The 25,051-nt window shown below is 42.1% G+C and overlaps 3 protein-coding genes across 3 annotated transcripts; 1 reads left to right on the top strand and 2 right to left on the bottom strand.

Annotated features, from left to right (window-relative positions):
* Nucleotides 1–18: 18 nt before the first annotated feature.
* On the bottom strand, nt 19–2,660 carry cklf (chemokine like factor). Its single transcript, XM_030099547.1, has 4 exons — nt 2,511–2,660; nt 1,964–2,119; nt 1,742–1,837; nt 19–814 (listed from the first exon to the last, which is right to left on the bottom strand). The coding sequence occupies exons 1-4, from the start codon at nt 2,598–2,600 to the stop codon at nt 713–715; spliced, it is 444 nt and encodes a 147-aa protein (XP_029955407.1). The 5' UTR covers nt 2,601–2,660; the 3' UTR covers nt 19–712.
* Nucleotides 2,661–3,297: 637 nt separating this feature from the next.
* galns (galactosamine (N-acetyl)-6-sulfatase) lies at nt 3,298–23,030 on the bottom strand. Its single transcript, XM_030097974.1, has 14 exons — nt 22,890–23,030; nt 20,916–21,039; nt 20,059–20,133; nt 19,834–19,936; nt 19,118–19,261; nt 18,252–18,318; nt 16,855–16,982; nt 16,618–16,754; nt 16,407–16,510; nt 13,654–13,796; nt 12,736–12,838; nt 8,432–8,553; nt 4,709–4,826; nt 3,298–3,683 (listed from the first exon to the last, which is right to left on the bottom strand). The coding sequence occupies exons 1-14, from the start codon at nt 23,001–23,003 to the stop codon at nt 3,597–3,599; spliced, it is 1,569 nt and encodes a 522-aa protein (XP_029953834.1). The 5' UTR covers nt 23,004–23,030; the 3' UTR covers nt 3,298–3,596.
* Nucleotides 23,031–23,128: 98 nt separating this feature from the next.
* Nucleotides 23,129–25,048, top strand: trappc2l (trafficking protein particle complex subunit 2L). The gene is made up of 5 exons (XM_030095614.1): nt 23,129–23,502; nt 23,741–23,913; nt 24,138–24,225; nt 24,751–24,830; nt 24,902–25,048. Exons 1-5 carry the CDS (start codon nt 23,470–23,472, stop codon nt 24,945–24,947), a joined length of 420 nt encoding a protein of 139 aa, XP_029951474.1. The 5' UTR covers nt 23,129–23,469; the 3' UTR covers nt 24,948–25,048.
* Nucleotides 25,049–25,051: the final 3 nt, after the last annotated feature.

Raw genomic sequence — 25,051 nt, 5'->3', positions numbered from 1 at the left:
GCACGGAGTCAAGAAAAGCTTTATTGATTGTTGCTGTGTTACATTTGTCACAAATGTTAAAATGTGCAGAGTTTATGGCGTTTCTTTTTAATGTGGAATGCTTCAACTTGGGCTTAACTATGCTCAAAGTCATATTTCATTCAACCCAGAGGAAAAAAAAAACAGCAGTGATGATTCTTTTTGCCCGGATTGGAGTAGCTTTTTTTCTTTTTACTTTGAGAAAAAATCATTAGTAAAGAAAATTAGTTCACAGTGAAACAAATATTTTTCATTAAAGTTAGTTGATAAAGGCATACCAAGTTTCATTTCAATTCAGTCTTATGATTTAATTTCAGCACCTGTCAGACTTCATCACTACAATAATATCCTATGTTGCAAAAACACATTACAGTGTCCAATAATTGTCACTTTGCATGGGACAAAACATGTGGCGGGTGCATTGTTTAGACTGGACACACTGAGGAAGTTTGGTTAAGATTAAACTCTTTGGTCCACTTCCCTAAAGGAAATTAAAAAGTCCAGAAGCAACATACACAGAAATGGACAGAACCATCATCAGTATTGAGGAAGGGTTTTTAATAGCAATAATTGAAATGCAGAATACTCAGAACCTAAAACAGAAATAGAGATGTGGAATAAATTCTATAAATATTTAGTTCTAAGTTACCCAATAAATTCCCTGTAGTTCACTTTCCATTGATTGCTTTGTGGTTTAGTTGAGTCCAGCTTCATTTCTTGATTTGTTGAAGGTGATGTTCTTGAAAAGCGTGTAGCTCTCCACACCATGCAGTGCAGCTGATATCAAACAGGCTACCTGAAAGCAGAAAGCAGGCCTCAGAATAAACACGTTTCACTGCATTATTTCAATCTGAGCTCCAGTCCGTATGGCTGGAGGCTACTTATGCTGTGCTGATAACGATCTGGACACAGCCGCAGCATGAGGACACCCACTGCTTCAGGACATAGAAAGCCGTCTCCAGCACTCTGGCTTGATTAAGTTTAGATGGTGTTATCCAGTCCTGGAGGGTCACTGTCCTGTACAGAACACTGGGCTTTCACAGTGGGGGCAGACTTTCTTTAGGAAGGCCATAAACTACTTTTAGAGAGATTTTTCAGGATCTTTTGAATTTTGAACAAAAGTACTAATAGAAATGAAAAACTAAAATGGTTAAACAATCGTTTATTTCACTGAAATATACATTTTTACACCAGACTTTCATGAGAAATTAAAAGCTTCAGTGTAACAGTTGCAGAAGTAACAAAATGCATTAAAAGATTAATAAAGGTGTGTTATTATGTGGAAAAAAAAATATTAGGATGTTTGGTTCCTTCTCGATGTCTGACAAAGTACAAATTAATGTGAGAGTTGGGGGCAGTGGTTGTGGACAAACTGTTTGAAAAGCCTCTCATCTCTGAAGAAAACTGTTCATCAGATGTATCCCTCATCATCAAGTGCTGCAGATACTTTGTTAAGCTTACATCCAGGTGTAATGAAGCACATGATATCTAAAACAGCTGTAGGACAATGTAGTGGGAAACTCTTAAACCAATATAATTCAATGTGATGTCCTCTTAATGAATGTTTGTATATGTAAGAGAAAGAGCCAGAGAAGATAACTCTTCCATATTATTTACTTCAAGCTGTCCAGTGAGGTGTACATGTGGGGAAATAAGTCCCATATATTAAAGCGGGCCCAAACAACCGAACATCACAACTCCAGATGAAAGAAACACTTCTCACCCCTCCAACCAGTACACCCGTCACAGTATATGTAGTCAAAGCAATCAGGCCCAGGACAATCAGGTAGACTGCAGCAAAGGTTGAATTGAATAAATCCTTAGGAGAAACGAAAAGACAAACTCTTGAGAAAAAAAACAACTGGAAATTGCAACACTTTCTCATTCTCAATTCTTGTACAACTTTGTGCAGTTTTGTGAGTTTGTGCCGTGGAATGTGACTCACAACCAGCGGCCAGAAGAAGAGCGTCAGCCGCTTGTTGAGCCTGAGCAGGTAGAGCAGCAGCAGGAACAAGGTGATGAAGAACTCCAGAACTGTGGCCGCGATGTGCTGTGGCAGGCAGGCGACAGCAAAACACACAAACGCCACGAAAAGAGTTCCCTGTGGGAGGAGGAGAGAGTCATCACAAAGTCAGCTTAAAAAAAAGGCATCCTGCATAAAAAGTGTGCATTGAAATACTGTTACATGCTGTCACAGTCATTTACTCATGGAATCATACAACTTGTTTCACCTTCAACATTAATGAACACACTCTACTAATGTTATTAGGTGAGATGAGTCACTGCTTCAACTTCTAAAATACTGTGGACAGTGTGGATCCCTCACATCAACAAACTCAATACGATAGCTTTGTGAGTTAAAGAGAAACTGTGTGACACTGCTGAACCGTTTCTCTTCCTCTTTCTGACAAAAGGAGGACTCTGGTATCACATTGAAGTAGTTTCTGAACAAGCCAAATGTTCAAAGTTATGGTCCTTAGAATAAATCTTACCATCTCGGCCAGTTTTACAATTCCTCTCCTGGATCTGAGGAAAGAAGTGTCCATTTCCACGGCCGGCCTTTCATCTTGATTCCCTGACATGGTGGTGCCATTTAATTTGCAAAACACAACTCACACAAGTCTGCTTCCTGAAACATGCAATTTCCTTTCAGCTTCATCGGAAACTGTCAGTGTGAACATGTGCAATGTTTTTTTTTTCTTTTTTTATAAAAGCTGTTAGTTGGCACATCGACCTGAAAGGAAATGCAAAAACATCTGCACACTTACACCTCTAAAGGAAATCAAGATTATCATCTAACCCAGCACACTCTGAGAAGCCACAGGAAGAAGTTGTTTATTTTTTTCAAAAATTTTAATGTACCAATTTTAATTGAAATTTTATTTTAAGGTATTAAAATGTATTTATTCCATATGAGCATTTATTTATATGCTGTTGGCCTCGATACACAATACAGTTTATGGAAAACACACACACAGGTTTGTATTTCTATCCTTGTGAGGACACTCATTGACATAATGCATTTACTAGCCCCTAACCCTGACCCTTATCCTAACCCTAACCCAAACCACAACAATGCCTAATGCTAAAGAAATGTCTTTGCACCTTTTTTTTTTTTTTCAGTAACAACAACATGGTCAAGACAACAGTTTCCCCTCATTAGGACTGGAAAAAGGTCCCCACAAGGATAGAAAAACGCGCACGCATGCACACACACACACACACACACACACACACCAAAAAATGTTTTTTCTTGAAGTAATTCCCTCCAGTCTGCACTGTTTTTTTTAAATACGTTTTATTAAAATAAACTTTTATCAGTAAAAAAAAAAATACTGAATGAATCTAACAATACAAATTTGTTCAAATTATTTTGGCAACATCCCTTTCTCATGAACGCATTCTTTTATGATCTCAAGCTGAAACTGTCATGACTTATTACAACGTCCAGCAATCAAAACAGTTGCATTAAAGAATATCTTGATCTTGTCCAATAGAAAAAATATATACTGTATATTTCACAGAATAGAAAGATCTGTAGAATAAGGCACGTTTTGAGGTTTCTTCATCTTCTGGTGTCAGTGTGGCCAGCTACACTTCCACGGTTTAGACTTGGGTGCGTCCAGACATTTCCCCAGCTTCTCACAGCCAGCAGGAGCCCAGTTCTGAAAGACAGAGTCACAACAACACATCAACAACATTAAGTTACCAAACCAATTATTTAAAGAATTAATGTCATGAAATAATTTACTTATTAACTTCTTGTAATGCATTATTTTTGTTTCCTGTCCTGTATGCTTCAAATTACATGTATTTTGCTTTTATCCCTGCAACAATATGCCTTTCATTACATGCTCCTGTGATGATCTTAAAGCTGCATTCACATCAGTTTAATGCAATTGCATTCAACAATCCATCTTTTAAGCTGCTTAGAGCAGGAACAGCGATGCAGCTGATCGCAGCTGACTGTGGATGGAGGCAGAGCATATTCACCACAGGACACTTTGAAAAATGCACATTTTTAAAATTACCAGTACGCCTTGAAATAAACAGCTGTGAAATTCAAACAAGTTATAGGAAAACGCAACAAAGGTGAATATGCATGAGTATGTGATAAATATTACACACCGACAATGTCTTTATGATTAAGAGGACATAAGATACACATGAAGTTGCTCTTACATGGAGACTTGTGGCTCTGCTGTGTTAACTTGCAGCGCCACAAGGGGGCAGTACTGCACCGCAGATACATATGAAGAGGCGCTTATTTAAAGACTGGAGGAGACAAAGCCTCAGCTCCCTTTTGGCGGGTTTAATTGATCCGAAAATAGCTTTTCTAAATAAAGACCGAGGCAGTATCGAGGAGGAGAGGCTGAGATTAAAGGTCAGGACATCAACTAATAGGCAACACATTAGGGAGAAGATTAGTCAACAAACAACAAAACTAAATCCAAATTTACTAAAGAGTGAGGTTATTTGTCTTCTGTACTGTAGCTTCTTTATTCAGGGAGCTTTCATGAGTTCATTTGATATTCAAATGTAACTAAAAAAAGAGCAAGATCACATGTATTTATTTCGACTTTGATTAATTCTCCTCCTGATGTAAAACAAGTATGAAAGTGTCTTAATTTAGCCAATAACTTCTTTATATGCTGACATGTGCAACACGCTTGCCTGATGTGAATCTTACCATCACTGCCTGGTCACACATGTTGAGCTGCGGTACGCCGGGCACCAGAGTCTTTTCGTGATACTCCACTACTGCAGAAACGCTTCTCAGCGCATCCAGGTACTCCTTCGTCAAAACGCTGCAAGCACATGAGCACAGTCAGTCAGATTGATTTATACTAAATTACTCATGATCGATGCGTATTTCAGCCTCCATTACTTTTTCCAGGTCGATATTCCAGCTCAAAACATCTTGCAATATGTTGAAAACAGGTGAAACTAGAAAGAAGATAAGTAACAATTCTTCAATCTTGAAAATCTTAATCTTTACTGCTTTTTCTTTTCTTTGTTTTTTTAAGGGGGGGGGGGCATATTCACATCATAATGTCTCCATGTATCCACTTTTTGCACTCCAAAGAAACTCATGAGATCAGTCTGGGGAAACGGTGTTGACCTTCAGTAACAGATGGGGATCATAAACACACGCAGGCCGTCCACTCGGCATCCTTTGAGAAAGCGCACTCAGCAGGGTGAACTGTGTAACCCCCCCATCACATCCCCTGTCTCTCAATTACTGCTGTTGGACACCGGCGAGCGCCAGCACCTCTGTGCATTATTATATTCAGAGTGTAAAACACAGGGGCCCTGAAGGCTTTCAAAGGAACGCTGCTCTCAATAGGACCTGTAGGGTTAATGGGTTATGTGTGTGTGTGTGTGTGTGTTGGGGGGAGTGGGCGTCTGGTGGCGTGACACAGGGATAGACAAATATCAGCAGTGCAATTACACCCCTGATACACTCGCCGGCAGCACCTGTGCCAGCCTTCCATCCTCCCTCCACTGCAAACCCAACCCTCTGATTGGCCCCCGGGGAACATGTGCATGTGTGTGAGGTGAAGTGTCAATTAGAGTAATAACCCCGGGCCCTGTCCAGCTCACACCTACCCTCCCTCTCAGATCTCCCACAGGGCAGCAAGGCTTCCTCCATCAGCCAGCACCTGCTCCTTTTGCTTGATACTCAGTCTTTACTTTCCCTCACAATTACTCGACTGGTAGTGTGCTGACGGCAATTAGTCTCTCTCCCTCGTGTGCCACATTTGTCATAAGCCTGCCATCCATGCATTGTGACCCTAACTTATAGCGGGAAGAACCAGATAACTGCCCTCGGTTACAAATCAGACTTTCCCATTAAATTGCTTTAGTTATCTAAAATCACAAATTCTGCTTTTGGCCGATCTTGATCAGCAGGAAGGATATTTCACTCCCCTCCTATCTGTGCCCGCTACTGATTGTAGCGATTCATTTTGTGATAAGTGATGAAGCGGCTTAATGGAAGTAAATGTAAGAGAGATTTATCACTGCTGTAAGTATTCAATTTCTCCATGCAAGTGTGCAAACAAAGCACGCCATGTACTGAAAAAGTTGCGCGAGACGCAAAAGTTTTCCATTGTTTTGTCGATGCACTGAGAATCTCACAGTGCAGACCTCTAAATCAAAAACTAATAATACCATTTGTTTGTGCCCCCTCTGCAAACAAATAATGAAAAGCCCACAGTCAGCACAGCTCATTATCATGATTATAACCCTTAGCTTACTAGTGTAGAGGCAAAATCTGGAATAATAAGCAGCCTGTATGCAAATCGAGTCTTTTGATTTATAATGTATGGCACCCAAGGGGGATGGGGGCATTGCTCAGGTGTGTCACCACTCTGATTACTGATTCATAACACTATTGCGGGAACACACACACACACACTCACACACATACACACAGACCCACACACACACAGAGTAGCAGAAGGTGGGGGAATTGAGGAGACAATCAAATACATCTGTCCTGCCTGCCCCTCCCCTCCGCCTTCTTCTCCACCCCGGTGGAAATTGAGCACTTCAGTGAGGACTATTGATTGGGGATACAAGAGCTTGGTGGCAGGCAGCAGATGAGGCCAGACTGTGCAGGGCTGCCTGCAGTGTCGAGGCTGGGACTACACCACGGACGACCACGGGCTCCGGGGAAAAGAGCGGAGGTGGGCGGTGAGAAAGGAGGATGTGTTAATCTTGAGGCATTAGGTAACGGACAGGAAGTAAAAGGGAGCAAAAGGCCTTAGTTGAGCCCGGTGTAGTTTCAATCTCGTGGAGTTCTGAGTTCCATCCCGCTCTGCTGGACCAAGCCTTCTCATCCTTTAACACCGCTGTATCGATAACCTCCGTCGGACACAGTGGAAGCCAGGCCCCCAGTCACAGGAACCTCACCACAAACCCCAAAGTCCATGAAAATCCCCTTTAGATTGCTTCATAATATTATTTACCACCTTCTTTTGTAACTGAGCTGGGGATTGTGTGTGTGTGTGTGTGTGTGTGTGTGTGCGCTCTCTGCTATATCACAGCCTGCGACAGTAGTGAAGGTATGTGTGCAGACAGGCCCTACATCATCTTAAGTGGCTCTTTAGGTGCCGACAGAGATTAATGATGGCCAGGCAGCCAGTCCAGCTGGGGGACCTAAGAGCACACGGACAAAACACACACACATACACACGCACGTTTACCAGGATGGAGGAGAATAGTCCCAGTGGATGCAGAGGGACAAGAGCTGAGTGGCGAGAAGAGAGGCGAGATGCAAAACAGTAAGTGGAGAGAGAAAAGGTAACGAGGGAGAAGGAAGTCTGAAAGTTTGGACAAGAAAGAGAGAAGATGGGCACAAACTGAAAGAATAATGCAGCAGGAACGCCGTGTGTGTGTGTGTGTATGTGTGTGTGTGTGTGTGTGTGTGTGTGTGTGTGTGTGTGTGTGTGTGTGTGTGTGTGTGCGCAGCGGGGGGGTCAAAGAGTTGTGTGTAAAGGTGACCTTGGAGACAAACTCACTGACCTCTTTCTGCAGTGGTAAAGACGTGTGTGTGTGTGTGTGTGTGTGTGTGTGTGTGTGTGTGAAGCACTCAGCAGAGCACATGGCTGCATATTGATTGGTTTTTTTTTTTTTGCTTCTTTTTTTTATTCTTCCAAGTGAATAGCAAGGCTAAAAGGTGGGCAAATGAAAAACAACATTAATGTTTTATCATCCAATCTCAGTCTAGAGCTGAAAGGAGCTGGAGAAGGAAGCAAAGCCGGAGATGAGGCCAGAGCGATGTGAGAGAAGCGTCGCTGCAGACGACAGAGAGGAAAGGTCAGTGCAGCAGGTTTCAGGATCAAGTGCGTGAAGAGAACGTTGCCTCATTGAATTCGTCAAAAATTATTTCAATGCATGAGAGATTTTGTCAGGTTTAGATTCAGTTTTCTCATTAAAAAGAAAAAGCATATTAAAGCTGTACATTAAAACCAAATATTAACAGCGATATTCATCTATGCTCGCACCATTTTTCTCTTCAGCCTTGGCAGTCTGCGTCCGGCGCTCTAAGTGATTCTTAACTCTCCTCGGGGCTGCGGCAGAAACCCACATTAAACAGCACTCACTCTTAATTTAGACCCGAACAATTTATCTTGCAATTTTAACCTGCAAGCAGGGCGCCGGAGGGCCTAGGGCCAGATAGTGATCTTTAAGGAGCTGTTTGCAATCACAATGAAAAGGGTGTAATCAGGCATACTCCAGCTGAGTGGATCAATCCATCGCCTTCTTTTTCGTGCCACTGAATCCACATTGATCTTACACACATTCTGTGCTTCAGCCAAGAAACCTCTCCACTCTCACTCCTTTCCATCTCTTTTCCACATCCTCGCTCCAGTTTTGCACTTGTCCTCTTTTTCCGTGAACTGACCTGAGAGGGAACTTCTCTCCAGGGTCCCGTCCCAGGTGGAAAATGATGGGCTGCAGTGTGTATTCAGTCTGATTGTGGGTGGTCACACCTGGCACATCCTGACCAGCACAGAAGTTTACACCCTGTAGGAGAAACACAAAATAAATCATCGAAGTGCACTTGAAAAGCAGCGACCTGTCAGGAGCCCCGCTGTAAGTGAAGGTGAAGATGTGATTTGAACTGCTCCGTTTGTACAGGAATCGCCACATCTTCTTAACTTGCTCCATTCAGCATGCTTAAACTAACAGCAGATGATCTTCCTGCAGCAACCAGGACTCACACCTACGACCCACATACTTAAGGTCGAGACATGACCCAATGGGCAAGTACACAATAAAAGTAATTCAAGCGAATCTCCTGAAAACACAGCTCGCCACTCAGCCTGTGGCAGTTTCAGGTCACTGCTTTCTTCACGTGTTCTGGTGCAAGACTAAGCTTCAACAGAAAAGAGCAGAACTGTCCCATTTTGGCAACAAATATGTCAGAAGTTCATTATTAAAGGTCAGTTTTTCTCTACAAAGGAAGCCAACAAAAAGGGGGAAAAAAAAGGTCTGAATTGAGGTCCACGGTTTCGCTGTTATCTAACATCTGAATTAAAATATACAAACCAAAATAAAATGAATCATATTAATACTTGTTCATGCATTTTCAACCACTTCTTCCATTGAAGGGTCACACAGTTACTCCACTCAACAGTTTGCTGGTCCAACACAGGGCAAACACAGAGAGACAGACAGCCATACGTTATACTATGTGCAATGCAGGATCACTCAAATGCATGTTTTTTGTTGTTTTTTTTTTTTGCGGGAAGAAACTGCAGTCACAGTAGAAACCTTTATGGATGCACAGGAACAACATGCAGTTTCACCCTGGACTCAAACTGAGGATGTTGTTGCTGTGAGTGATCAGTAGAACCGCAGGGGGCCCGTGCCTCTATTCTGATCTGTATTTCGTTTAGAAACAGTGAATGGAGCGCTACACCGTTTCCGCTCTTCTATATTTGATGATTTTGGAGATTGTAATTTTAAACACCTGTAAACACCACTTTTTTTGTATGTTTTGTTTTCATTTGTGTGTACAGCTTTAAAGGAAAAACTGCTGAAAGGCTCCGAGTGTTTAGATTTAGGATTCCTGCCACCTGCCTCATTGTACTGAACGCCTAATCTCAATGTGGTTTGGTCTATATGCATATTGTTTTCCAATCTGTTGTGTTATTTATGCAGCCACTGTTGGCACATCTTGAAGGGAAGTCACTCGCATAATACGAGGGACTTTCGCAGCCTCCTCCTCCTCCTCCTCATCCCTCCATGCCTTCGCTCCCGCTCTCTGACTCCATTCTGGGGAGTCTGGCAGCGATCGCAGCCTGATTGAGTCACACTCACTCCTGCAGAACCCCCCTGGAGATCTGCCCCTCCTTCAGCACACACGCACATACACACTCCTAACCCTCGCACTCGCACACATTCTGATGAGCACAACTAATATTGGAAAAGCATTCGTCTGTAAGGCAGTGCTGCTGCCCCCCTCGGAGGTCGCTCCACAGAGAACCTCCAAATACATACAGAGGAGAAAAAAAAGAAGAGCGAGGATAGAAACCCCCGACCCGGTGGAGCTCGCACTGATCCAGGCATGTCCTCCTGTCTTTTGAAGACAGCAGCTCAGAAATACAGAAGAGGATGGAAAAAAAAAAAGAAGTAGGGGGAAGTCATCCCAGAGGAGCAGAGAGACGGACTGGACCTCACAGGACATCGCTGCCGTGGTCATTACATGATAAGAGGCAGGAGATCTACAGGTGGCAGGATGGAGTTTTATAAAGAGGGAATATTTAGTGTCTCTTTCTGAAATCTCTTACGTGAAATCCAACATTTTCACTGCTGGGGAAATCTATATTTTGATTTGGTTGACAGATTCTTCTTTGACAGTTTTATCAAAGAATGGGTTACAGCTCACACACACCTACATTCTCACCTACAGGCAAAATACAGTCACCACCTAGCCTTTGGACTGATTTGCAACAATATATCAAGAGAGAGAACATGCAAAGTCCACAGTTTCCTCCACATTTCATTTACGAACACGTGAAAGCATCAAAATGACAATAAATCTTGAATCTGATGGCTCAGGTTTTTAATATTACGTCTTGTTTATCTTATCACTTTAACTAATTTATGCTCATCATCCTTTACTCTGCTTGCACTGTGAGATTTTTAAAGACTAAGTGATTTTTTTTTAAATAGCTTCACTATTATCATGTTGTGAGCATTACAGTTGAGAAGCACTAAAACAAAACGCACAGTTTAGATGAATTGGAAGAACCTAAAAGAGCAGAGATTCATGACCCATGACTAAAATTAATGCTGAAAAATACTTAAATATAAATGTTATACAGAGTTAAGCTTCCGAATGACACCTGAGAAAGACTTTTGATGTCTGAAGCCTTCATCACAGGTACATCTGAATCAATTCAATAAACTATATTCACACATAATGATCTAATTCAAGACACTTGTTCTAAAATATAAACTTCTAAATGCCCTGGCACAATTTCATTGCTGAATTATTTCAGTCAAACACCAGCAACAAGTTGCTTCGGTCCTCAAAGTCAGAACCTGTGATTGGAACATGATCTTTCCCAGTGGCGTCATTTCAGGTCTCGCCCTCTAATTTTTTTCCCCCCCAACAACACCATTTAATGAAGTGTCGTATGAGATAAACAAATAAACAGATCAATAAATACAGAAATGCATCCGGATCAAACAAGTTATTTATAGACAACAATCAAAAGTACAGCAATCATGGCACAGATCATTTCGGTCAATTTCTAATAGATAAGAGCCATCAAAAAGCTTCCGCAGTAGATGTAACAGGTGTCTGATAAACTAGTTCTTTTTCAGTGTCACTGAGCTCATTTTCATCATCTAGGTTACTCAGTAATCCAGATACAAAGCCACCGTCACACCAGACTGTATTTTTCAATATTAACATCACAGCGCCGCCTCGCCGGAGTTTGATGGGAGCCATTTAAGCCTGTGAAATTTCTCATTTTTCTCATGGCTGAGCGGCGTGAACGGAGCCGGGCCGGAGCGATGCGTCGCCGAGCCATTAACCTGTAATTTCATTCTTCTTCACAGACACACATCTTCCCTTGTTTATTTCTTCATCGCAGGACAAAAAAAAAAAAAGGTAAATTATATTTCAGAGTATTACCAAATCGGAGGAGCAGCCAGGAAAACAGATGTATGAAAATAAAAATGTCACGATGAAATGGTTAATCTCATCTGTTTAGCTGAAAAAACTAAATTGAAACATATTTTTCTTTCTGGAGCTGATTTACAAAACATAAGCTATCTATTTACAGATTTTATGTTTATGAAATGCATCATGGGATGCACGAGAAAAAAAACAGTGGAGCAATTCAACCATCATGTGTCCTCCATGCGCCGATGCAGCCGTGACGACAAAATAGAGATTTAACTTTACCTCGAAGGAACTCAACAGTCGCTCAATGACACGCCCGCACAGACAGGCGCGTCTGCACAGAGCATCAAACATATATGTGCATGTTTTCCCTCGTCTTCTCGCTCCCGCCTCCGCGTACGCACGCACACACCAATCGATAGGCAACTCACAGGCAATCAGACGCCATTATTTGTGAAGTTCCACTTCAGTTCACATGAGTTGATAAAGGAGGCTGCTATTGATTCAGCGGCCCTGAAGGAGAGAGCAATTTAAGCGACCGATGGGGCATAAAACAAACTGGATCACAGGAAAAAAAGCATAGCCACCAAGGGCGGACAGGTGGACACGTCTCTCTGGACAGAGGGAGAGAAAGAGAGGCGAGGAAAACACACTCTCATGCCTCTTTAGGTGTCGGACCTCTTCTCTATCCAGATATATTTGATGTGCGCTCAGCTGATGTAATTATGGGCGAGCTGTATGATGCCACCAGGAGAAGAAGAAGAAGAAGCAGGGAACGATATGCAAATAGGGGGGAAAATTTTCCAGTGGAGTTTGAACAAACAAGTCAACTGGGTGATGAATGATGTAAGTTCGCTGATGTGGGGGCTCTTCATTAATATTCATTACACTCTGATGTACACAGCAGTCAACTGATGAGCCATTCTCAAGATAACACCAACAACAGCCGAAGTGTTTGTGTGTTTGAGTCAGATTAGGGAAGACAAAGAGGGAGGATGCGGCACCGCTTACGGAGGAGCGAGGAAACGGAGACGGGACGGAGCCGAAGTGCCGAGAAGGAGGTTTACCTGTTTAAACTCCTCCATTGAGTTGGTCCATGTCCAGTAGTGGGCCTTGAACTGTCCGACTCTCACTGCCATCATCTCATTCCCGCGGTAATAAAATATTGGCCTGCGGAACATGGAAAGATGAAGACATAACCATTATTTTCACGATTTCACAGGAAAAATCGTTTGGCATGCTCACATTTAAAAGAAAATTCTGATTTGTTCCAGTAAACATCGTTGTGGGTCCATCATCAGCGGTGCAATGCTTGTCTCTGCATTTCTGCTGCAGAAAGTTGGAGAAACATGGAGTTGCACAACAATGAAGTGTTTCATATAATGGCGCCATCAGCTCAAAGTGCTCTGCAGCTTTCCAAACAAAGCTCATTGATACAATAATCTATCTCAGAGTTTGTTCTCCAGTCTGGCTAAAGTCTGACAAACACATTTTTTTTTTCTGCTGTTGACAAACAGAAATAAACCTCTATGGGTGACAGCAATCGGCCATGGAGCTCCAAATAATGAATCCACAAGTTAGATAAACACTGTCATCTCAGAGACTTCATCTGAACTCCACAGGGTACGCTCTCCCTCTGTGTGCTTATGTCTTCTGCAGGGCCTTTGGTTTCCATCCACACGTCTATAAACATGCATCTGAAGGTTAAGATCTGTGTTTTTCCATGCATCTCTCTGTCCAGAGTGTAGCCTGTCTTCGCCTTTAGTGGATTTGAAAAGGGCCCCGTCACCCCAGAACCCTGGGAGTGACTTTACTGAGTAAAGCGGCACAAACGATGGGTGAATGGATGGTTTGCAAGTGAAATATAATGACGTGCTTCAGCTAGACCGGCGCCTGGAGAGAGGTGGAGACACTCACAAGCCAGCGGCTGGCAGAGAAATTTAAATGTTGTCCTCTGACAAACACTCCAACAAGCTTGCTCTCACCTGTTTTCCAGCGAGTGAGAGAGATTGAGGAGAACTGGAGTCAGGTCAAGTCCGTCCAGGACCCGGTCATCGGGAGCGCTGATGCCGGCCAGGGACAGGCACGTGCTGAACAGGTCCATGACGTTGGCCAGCTGCTGACTCACCTGGAGACATCGGGAAAAGAAGTCAGCATTCGTGGTTTCAGCTGATCTTTGAGACGCTCGCTGAACTTTACCACTGCTTCTTATTTTCACCACAGGATGACGACAGTCCTCAAATGAAATCAAAGTGCTTTGACACGTTGACAGTGCACAGTCATGGCAGGACGCTCGCCACACATGCGGCAGGCGCATGTTGCCAGTCTCCTCTCTAATCTCTGCATGCAGGATTTTTTTTTTTTTTTAATAAAACTCATTTCTTAAATGAGGTTTTTAGGAGGGAAAGGGGGAGGAAGGGAAAGGGTGGCGGAAACAGAGGAAATAAAGTAGGGAGAGGACAAGGCCCGGGCAAGCAGGCGGCTGGAGCTGGAGCGAGCTGGTGTTTTATCTCCTTCTCCCAGTCCCAGTGAAAAGCTTTATTTTATTTATAAACTTTGAACTATTTTCAGATAAAATGCCATTTTTTCGCTGTCATCCTTGATCTTCCGTTCCATTCTCTCCTGAGCGAGCCTTAGAGGGAGACGGCACGCTCACAATCAGATAGCGCTATCAGCCCTCTGCAGCTGCACCGCCATGTGCCGCTGTGCTCCTATCGGCAGCCGGCACACACGCAGAAACACAGACACTCTCACACAGGCGCACACACGCACGCACGCACGCACGGGCTCCTAAGCACTGAAATGAATTCCCTTTTCTTCTGTATCCACAGAACTCGCCACAGAAAAGGCTCCGCAACGCCTTCCATGATCTATCTGCACATCCAGACACTTTCTCTCTCGCAAACACTAACAGATTTCCTCCTTCATTTCTTCAATTCTCTCCTTTTTTTTTTTTCCTTTTAAAGTTCCCTTCACACACACATAAACCATTAGAGCAGACGGGACAAAAGGACATGAGGAGATGTCACACTGACATTTAGTTGGTAATAACTTGCAAAACCAAAAAAAAAAAAAAAAAGAAAAAAGAAAGAAAAAATCCAGAACTTTAAAACTCAAACAGGTCTGTCAGAAAAAAAAAAAAAAAAAAAACTTATCTCACACTTTGCCACCCTTTAAATCCTTCTTTTATTAGCTCTATCGCCCTTTGCTGTCTACACAAAACTTTTTTTAATCACCCTTTATTCTTGCCTTTTTTCGTCTGAGTCATCACTCTCTATTAATGTCACATTTTCTTTCGCGCTCTTTCTGAGCAGTGATGTGGGTTATCTGAGCAGGCAGCGCTTCTATCCCCGTCTCCGCCACTCCGCCAGTGTGTCTGCGGCCCGATAACCCAACAAAGGGGATTGTGATGCTCAACAATGTTGTGGGCCCTGACAGCCCACCCACCTCTCCATCTTTGTTCCTGCAGTCCTCATCACGGCGGCCCCTCAACCCGCCTCGGGCGCCGAGGATGCTGAATCTGCACGTGGCCATGCCGTCTCATTCCAGCACACCTTCACCACCAGTCAGTTAAATTGATACATTTCAGGATTTGTATGAAGTGAAGCTGTATAAAGTGTGCTGAAATCAACTTTTACCAAAAAACAGACAGACAGGTCAATGTCAACACGGCACAGGTGCAGGAAGTCTTTAGCACTCCTTTTCTCTTTTCTACACCAGCCACCTCTTTTACTTTTTTTTTTCTTGCCTTGCTTCCTTCTTTGCAACACCCCCCCCCCCCCCCACCTCCCCACCTCCACACAACCCCCAACCGCCCCCCCCCTCCCTACCACCACCGCCGCCGCCCCTCCCGTTCCTTTATCCTGAGCGCCTGGCATATTCAGATACTGAAGTCCTCATTACGGCTCAATCCAACCTCAGCAAACACACAAACAGATTAGCCGCTTAAGACGCTCCCAATCCCCCTCTCCCTCGCTACTCCGCCGTGCTATCAGGCCCCAGCACAACCCTGTGAGATGAGCCAGGGGCAAGGCTTACTGCAGACTGCTGCCTCCGCTCGCTCCTCCACAAAATCCCTCTGCGTCACAGCCCCGTGTCACAGCTGCCCCTAATACAATTAAAAGTCATTTGCAGAACGCACAGGCTTAGGGGATCACAGTGTGGGTGGGGGGGCCGGGGGGGGAGGGAGGTGGGGGTTAAATTGGGGAATAGGGAGGGTAAAAAGAGAGAGTTGGGACATTAATTCCATCCAAAAATATTTGAGAGAGGAAAAAAAAAAAAAAAGCACCCGTGTGCTTTATGGCCAATGACACAGTTTTCTTTCAGGAGTTCGTGACAGAAGTTGAGCAGTCACAAATAATTGGCAGCTGTTGCCAGTGGATCAGGATGCATGCATGTAAAGTGGTAAATGATACACAAATTAAACAAAAACAAACAATCGTTTGAAAGAAGGGATTAGTGAAATAATTATTCCTTTACTCTCAACCTGGTTCACAATAGTTTACACTGCCTGCAGCTTTTCGGAGAACATTTCAGCAGCTGGTTTGATTTAATGGGCAGAACATATGAAAGCAACAATGGGAATTAAAAAACACAGTCCCTGGATCCTTCAGTGTTTTCTCTAGAGAACATCCCAGGGATTTACTGAGTGATCAACTGTTTTTTTTTTTTTTATTTATTTTGTTTTTTTTGGAGGCTTTATTTAGGAAGAGGCAATAAATGACTGAGGCTTTCATACCGTGCCTTCTTTGATGTTTCCAGGCCACCAGGCAATGGCGGGCTCCCTCATGCCCCCCTCAAAGGTGGTCTCCTTCCCACAGAGGAACGGCCCGTTGCTGCCACCTGAGGAATCAGATCCGCAAAAATAAACATGCAGCACACCATGCATGCAAAAACAGATAATATAATATATAGTTATAGTTATATAATATCGTTTATGCATTTCATGCCATTTGTCCTCGACGTCAAAGCTGCTCCGTTGTCCGAGGTGAAGAAGACAAAGGTGTTTTTTTCGATGCCCAGACTCTGCAGCGACGACAAGATCTGACCCACGCTGTAGTCCAGCTCCATTACCGCATCGCCATAACTGCAACACGCGAATAATTACCCTTCATCTTCAGACATGTATTCATATCCAACCTGCACATGCTGCATTCAGAGAGTCAGTAGTCTGGTATAAAACATACCGGCCTCGCTGGCTCTTCCCCAGGAAGCTTCTGGAGGCATAAAGAGGGGTGTGAGTGGCGTCAGGCGCCCAGTAGAGAAAGAAAGGCTGCTGGGCTTTTGTCTGCCGATGGATGAATTCAAGTCCTTCCTACAAAGGCGGAAGAAACTCTTATGGTGTTATTATTATAGATATCAAAAGTCCCACTAAAGCTTGTTCTTAGTTGGTCACTAACATTCACTTTCATCCTGCTGAAGAAAAAACATTAAATACAGAAGAAATTGCGATTATTGTTCAGTAGTAACATGCAGGCAGTTGTTGCTTGTGAGTAAACTTTTTATTTTATTGATATTTGGGGTTTTTTTTCTAGATATGTCCTCCTCCAGTGTTGTACTTCTTACAGTGATAATGTTATTCTGATCAGTTCTTTTCTGATGTAATATTTTTGAAATGTCTGATGATGAGCGTGTCCAGCTGAATCTGCACGATGCATCATTTTGCAACATGGCTCACACACTCTGTATTGCTATTTAAGAGTTGTATTAACCTTAGATAAATTTTGTATATTCCATTTATGTTGTGAAATTTAAACAAAAAACAAATACACGCATCCTCACATCAGTAAATGAGGATTATCGCAGGGCTGTAATGGGTAAACTGGATTAGTTCCAGCCATTTGTGATAAAGTAGAAACCTGAAATTGCATATTTATTCTAATCTGTGTATAAAGTTTATTTGTTGTATGGTAGCTTTTATTTTGGAACTTTTAAATAGTTTTCATTTGGAAACTGAGACTCAGTCTTACAATCCTCCTGATAACTGCAAAACTGCACACGGCAACAATTTCAAATATAAAAAGTCACATTCCAACGGCCTACTTCTGCATTTGTTTTCATTATCCTAACACAATTTAAAAGCTAGAAACAAACTGGAACTCAAATGTTTGGCTTGAGTTTGACTTTCCAGACTCGCTGATACTGATACAGTCTCCAAAGGCGAGCCGTGAAAATCAGCCCTTGACAGGCCTGTGCTTCCCTTAAGGTGTCGCACTCACTACATCTCCAAAATACACCTTTTTATCTTTGTGTGCTGGTTTGGACACTCTAAATAAAGAGAGTAAGAAGAGCTGACGTGAGCGTCAGGGTGTGAAAAAACTCTTTGATCCACTTCGGCTGGCTAAAAAGAAACAGAAATGATCAGAGAAAAGAATGAGGCTTCAATCCCACTTTTAATCTGCTAAGACAGTTGTCGTTTCGATAAGCAAAAAACTATTTTTCCTTCTTGTGCAGAGTAATATAGTATTTTACACTTCAAATATGTTTGATGAAACCAAATGTGTTGAATCATTTAAGTTTGAAAGGAGAAATGTTCATACAGACAAAAAAAACACACTGAAATCTGAGGTGAGGATTAATTTACCTTCAAGAAAATCTGAGTGAGGTTTGACTCGCCGGTCTTCACGTTGATTGGAAACTCTTCGTAGTATCTGGAAAACAGAAGCAAATTAGGCAAATCAACTACATCTTTGCTACTACAAAGTTTACTGCCCGAAAAAGTAAATTTTAAGTGGTTCAGATTGACGATTGGCGGATTTCATCAATGAGCTGACTGCATCTTCTGCACCGTAAAAATTCCATTTACAGTGATGGAAACTGCCGTCGACACCATCAGTGAGACAAATAAGAAGAAAACTTCCCTGTTGTTGACGGCGTTTGCAGGAGATTTTGGCGACAGACATATTTGGGGAGTCTCTGCGAGGCTGAGCAGAGGGAACAGTTATGAGGTGCTGCTGAAGCGTGGCGCGGCGAGCGCAGAAGCAGCGGCAGGCATCTCTTTCCTACGCTTCACTTCCTCCAGGTGTCCTCGCGCACAGCCGACGCAACCTGCCGTCTCTCGAGGGCGTGTGCGTGTTTTTTGTGTGTGCGCGTGTCTGTGTGTGTGTGTACGTCTGTCCGGGGCCCAGGTATGCGGCGTTGATTAAACCCACGGCTAAGCGAAAAACACGCCCGGCTGCCAGTTCCAATGACCCTGAATACACATATGGCTGTTTTGGGGAAAACAAATGGGCGGAAAATGGAATACACAAGCACAGCTGGTACAGAGGAAGAAGGGAGGAGGGGGGAGAGAGAGAGAGAGAGAGAGAGGGAAAGAGACACTCAACTCATCCAGAGGAGCAGACAGCCCAACGATTCCACTGAGTCACGAGGAAAGAAGGTTTTTATAGATTTCCAGCTCCTGTTTGCGCGCGCCGTTATGTATATCTGAGTGCTCCTGAGTGATACTACCTGCCAAGCATCTCCGAGTTGTTGTAGACAGGGATGTTGGGTGTGATGCTGCTGTTGTAAGGGCCAAAGTGGCAGTTTGGTGCACCAAACCATTCATCAAAACCATTCTCCAAAGGAAGGTACGCCGGTCTGTGGCCAAGGTGCCTGTTGTGACAAGTAAAGTGGATTCATACACTGAAATCAACACGACTGAAGGCTCAGCTCCCGTGATTTAGCATCTCGGAATTCAGAAAATTGCACCTACAAGCTTGGACACACAATTTTTGAAAGTTCAATATCCATATTTTTCTTCTTTTTTTTCTTTTCTTTTTTTTTTTTTTTTTTTTGCTAAAAGCACTTTCTATTCACCACAGTTCAGTAAACCTGTAGATGTCTGAAGACTGAGCTGGAGAGATAACATGTCACTGTGCTCATCATGTCTGATTTGAAACTAACAAAGTCTGTTCGCAATTTCTGGAATTGCATTTCTTCACCTCTTCTGCACAGAAAAACAGGCAGCAGCTGAAGTTATTGCAAGAGAGGTGTGGTCAAAATGATGGAGGGAGCTATTGAGAAAAAAAAAATGCTTCTCCTTAATGTATCATTTGTGTGAATTACAGAAAACTTAAAACTGTGAAACAATAAAAACACGTATGTCTCACTTTACTTGACTAAATAATCTGAATGTGCCTACCATATGATGTCTGAAACCTGTAAATGGAGATATAAGAACTCACCATTTTCCCACTATCTTGCTGACGTAGCCGTTTTTCTTCAGCATCGCCGGCAACAAAATCTCATCCTTGGAGATTCCTCCCACTATCTCCTGCGGCGTGTATGCTGCAGGAAAAGTCCACATATTTAAATTATACAACTGAGCTGTTTGACTTTAACGCACACAGCACATTTTATATACATTTCAAGTACAGTGATCTGTATGATGAACATTTATGGAAACGTACCATTTCTGGCATGACCATTTGTAGTGTAGAAGCCATTTCTTACAGGCAGTCTCCCGGTCAGAAGAGCAGCTCTGGCTGCAGAAAACACAACATGACAACGATATACTGTTACTCTGAACTTCCAACAAACAACAAATAAATATACTTAAACTGTATATATCATCAAACTATTCAATTTGTAATTACTTTGATAACATTGCTTAAATAAGATGCTGCAAAAGAAATAGAAACATTTTCAAATACAATACCTCATCAGGAAACTACAACCATTGATTTCATATTTAGAGTCCTATATGTACGATAAATACAATGAAAGGGTAAATTTAATTATGAAAATCATAAATCATCTCATAAGGCTAAAGTTTCAACATGTCATGAACAGGAATCTGAACACTGGAAGAGGTCAAGATAAAAGTTTGTCTTTCATTCTGTTCACATATATGAGTCAGAATATGAAAATACTTTCAATAATAATACTGCCTCAAAGAAAATCCCTCAATTCTATGCAAATGAATTGCTGTGTAAATCGTCCCACAACCCTGATATGTATAAACTCCTTCAGAATCATTGGAGTTCGATGAGCATAATGGATAAAAATGCACAACTGAAATTTAAAAAATATACAAAAAAGAAATGATTGTTAATATAGTAAAATTGCTCAATATCTTTATCAGTGGCATGAACTAAAATGTAAAGTGTTCTTTTCTCAACTTTTAACATGCCAGCAAGGTAAAAAACAAGAAAGCATCTCAAGAAAGCGACTCATTTGTCACTTTTAGTAAAGCTATCTTATAATGACAGATAAATATTCTTGCTAAACAGGAAATGCTGGTTAACATCAGGCGCTGCTGACTCACACGGGGAGCAGAGGGGGTTGGCAGTGTAGAAGTTTGTGAGAAGCATGCCCTGAGCTGCCATGGCATCCAGATTCGGGGTTTCTTTGGCGGGGTGGCCAAACACCCCCAAGTCCCCCCAGCCCATCTGAGGAGCAGAGGACAGGTTATTACCAGGGGTACATTGTCCTAAAACTGACGATTTATTCACAGCTGGACATAGACGACTCATCAGATGATAGCATCAATTCATCTTATCATGGAAAGTAATAGTTGATTTTGGAATTTCATTCACTGGAGCACTTTAAAAGTGGCGAATCTGTTTTTTTTTTATGTATTTCTGACAACAAAAATCAAAACTGACATATATTTACCATGAATATGCAAATTTTAACACTGTCAATATGTAATTTTTATTTTATCACAATAAACTGGATGATAACGTTTGAGGAAATTGCAAGAGTTTTATGGGTCTTATCTCACTTCAGCTTATGCAGAGAGTAAACTAATACTGAGACAATGACGTCTGCATGGTCAGCTGGCAAGCTGCCGCTTTGGTTTGATCTGACTGAAACAGATCAGATCAATGAGGAGTAATCAATCAATGAAAAATCAGTGAAATTATTCCATGCTTTGGTTTTATATTAAGGACAAACTTTAATTCACTTTACATAAGGGAGATGATTTTTTTTAATGTGTTTATGCTGGTTAACAATGTTAAATAACTTATTGAGTCCTGTTTAATTAATATAAGTAAACGAAGATTGATGCAGAATATAAAGGGTGGTTTTATATTGTTCTACAAATTTTACAGTACTTCTATATTCAAGTGGAGAAGAACTCACTGTGTTGAAGGAATAGTCTCTTTTTGTAATTTTAAAAATGGCAAAAAAAAAAATAACACAGAATAGGAACAGTAGTTGCTCATTTAAAAACAAAACAATACACACCTATAACACATATACAAATATACAGCTTTTATTCACACTTCTATATTAGGGTATGTAGCAGAACTGAGTGACTGAGTTTAATAATACAATATGTCTCAGCCCTTTGTTTTGCTCCCAGTTCCTCATGTGGCCTCTTCCAAAAATAAACCTGCCCTACAACAAATACATACCACCACTAAAATGTACATGTGGCTGCCAGTGTGCAGGTTTCCATTCCAAATAAACCTCTGTGAATCTGCCTATGTGTTTTGCTTGAAGTTGTGCATGCAGGTTTACAGCAGTGGTTCACGCCCTTGCTTGTGTGGAGTCTGCATGTTCTCCCTGTGTGTGGGGGTGGTTTCCTCCGGGTACTCTGGTTTCCACCCACAGTCCAAAAACAAGCATGTGAGGTTAACTGGCAATCCTAATTTGCACCTTGGTGGGTGTGGGTGTGGGTATCTGTATCTCTGCGTTTGCCCTGTGATGGACTGGTGGTCTGTTCAGCCTAACCCTAACCCTAACCTCTCCCGTAGTTGGATGGATTTGGCACTGGCACAGTGCAACCCTGAATAAGATGAAGTGGTACAGAATGTCTAGATGTGCCTGTGATTAAGAAAAGTCCTGATCACTTCACAAGTAGGACAATCAATATATTTGTGACATTAAGTAATAGTTAAATCATTGTTCCAAAAAATTCCAAGCCCCATATCCATATCCATAGCATCACTTCACATCTGACGTTAAACGCTGCAAACACACTGAGAGAGCTGCCATCACTGGTTGATTACAGACTATTACTGTCTGTCCTGCTTTAAGGATTTACTATCATTATGACTTATCTAATTTATGGTGGTCAATGAGACTTCTGACTTCTTCTCTACTTTTCATATGATACCTCAGTGAAAATGCCTACTACGTCCTAAGCACTCGGGAAGGAGAAAACACAAAGACCTGTGTGATCTGTGTGGCTTCTACACTCAGTCATTCGATGATCAGGGAAGTGATGTGAAGCTCCAACTCAACACACAAACTCATGCGACCACAACAAAAAATACAAAGAATAACTTACGTCATCCATCAGCATTATGATAATATTTGGAGGTGATCCATTGTGTAGCTTTTCTGTCACCGAACAGCATATTAAAGCACTGAAGAGAATGAGAGTTAGGGCAGCCACAGCCATCAGGAGCGCAGGCAGTCTGCAGTGTGATCACATGACCATCCAGGAAGTGGTTTGTTTACCTTCCTGCACCACTTCAGCGCAGTTTCTGCGCATAGAAAGGCATAGGTGTCTGCTCGAGTTTGAAATAATTTTTAATTACATTTTAATGAAATTACAGTCTTCAATTGTGTTTGATGAAGATTTCTTTGGAAAAACTAACTTTTCTCTAAACTGTTATTATGTACAGGGACTAATAGTAAATGTCCCCCAACGGTGAAACCTCTGTATAAAGTCAAGGCTTGAATTGTTGTGAAGAGAACCAAATTGGATAATTAATAGAGTGATATTTTGCGAAGCGAACATATATAAAGTGGCCTTGTTCGATAAGTGAGAACGTCGTAAATGCCTCTCAGTTCTGGATTTTCCGACGGTCCTAAACGCGCCTCATCACGTGACAGCAGCTGACAGCTCGAGGAGGAAGAGCAACATGGCGGTGTGCATAGCAGTGATCGCAAAAGAGGTAACAACACCCTGGTTTATCATTATTTATGAAGATCAGGTCCATTTGTGCATTTTTGCTGTGGTCGCTAAGCTGTTTCCGTGTCTACACTTACTGACCCGGTAAAACTAGCGCTGCTAGCTCACATTAGCTTGATTCTGCTGCCAGGAGTGACAGATTCTGGCATATTTGGTCATCTTTTTTTGTAGGCTCTTCTCATGTTCTGCTTTGATCTAGTTTGTGTTGCGTTTTTCACTAGAACTACCCTCTGTACATCCGGAGTGTGCCCACCCAGAATGAGCTGAAGTTTCACTACACGGTGCACACGTCGCTGGATGTGGTGGAGGAGAAGATCTCCGCTGTGGGGAAGTCTATAGGAGACCAGAGGGAGCTGTACCTGGGCCTGCTCTACCCCACCGAGGACTACAAAGTGTATCCTTTACCAGTGTGTGTTTTCAGGTCATGTCAAACTCCTTCATTCACTGGAGTCAGAGCCGATGTTCAGCTTTCTTTCTTTGGAGGACTCGCGAAAATCAATGTGTACTACAACTGTTTAATGAAAAAATGTTGGCATAGTTTGTAAATAACTGAATCTTTCTGTATTTTGACATTAATGTGTTGACAGAAATCCAAACACCCTTAACCTGGTAAAATAGATATGGCTATGTAACCAACTCCAAGGTGAAGTTTGTAATTGTTGTGGACTCCTCTAATACATCATTACGAGACAATGAAATCAGAAGTGTAAGTTGTAATATTTTTGTTTCAATATTATTCCTTATCAACTGTGCTTCCCAGCTTGGGAGATTTTGTTTTCTCTGAGGTTTTCAACATTGAATTAATGAAAACCATAACACAACCAAAACACTTGGCAGAATTTAAAGCAGACCTTTGGATTTACTGGACTGTTTTGAATCAGACATCGGCTCTATAGTTTGAACAGAAGCAATCAGTGGGGTCTCGGGATGGGCAGGAACCACTGGTTCACAGTAAAAACTGTTTTACATTCAGTAGATCCAATATGACCCAAAACATTCACCAGATCAGATTGTTATGACTTTGTGTAAGGATTTTTATCTGCAGTTTCTTTGGAAAGTCTTGAGCTTCAGTTTACACCCTTTTTAAAATTCTTTGAAAATAAACATAAGTCCTGTTAATACTGAACCCAGATTGGACACATTATACAAAACATTTCAGGTGTACTGAACATGCAGACACAAACTGAACCTGAAATTGTCTTTACTTCTTCAATTCTTTCTGTCCTTGCAGATGTTCAGGAAACTGCATAATTCTTTCACTGATGTGATGTGCAATCCATTCCACAATCCTGGGGATCCCATTCAGTCCAAGTGAGTTTGTTCTCTTAAAAGATTTACTTTGAAAGTTAGAATCATGTGCTAACATGCTGTTCCTTGTTCAGGGCCTTTGATGGGATCGTTTCTGGGATGATGGTACAAAGCAGTTGAAGTCCTCTGCCTCCTCTTCACTGCGCCTTCATTGTGTATATATGCCTTGTTTACAAGTTGCTTTGATTTTGAATCTGTAATAAACGTAACTGGACAGTGAACCA

The sequence above is a fragment of the Salarias fasciatus genome, chromosome 1, assembly GCF_902148845.1.
Source record: "Salarias fasciatus chromosome 1, fSalaFa1.1, whole genome shotgun sequence".
Lineage (NCBI taxonomy): Eukaryota > Metazoa > Chordata > Actinopteri > Blenniiformes > Blenniidae > Salarias > Salarias fasciatus.
Note: the sequence above shows the minus strand (reverse complement) of the source record. Positions and strands in the feature narration are given on the sequence as shown.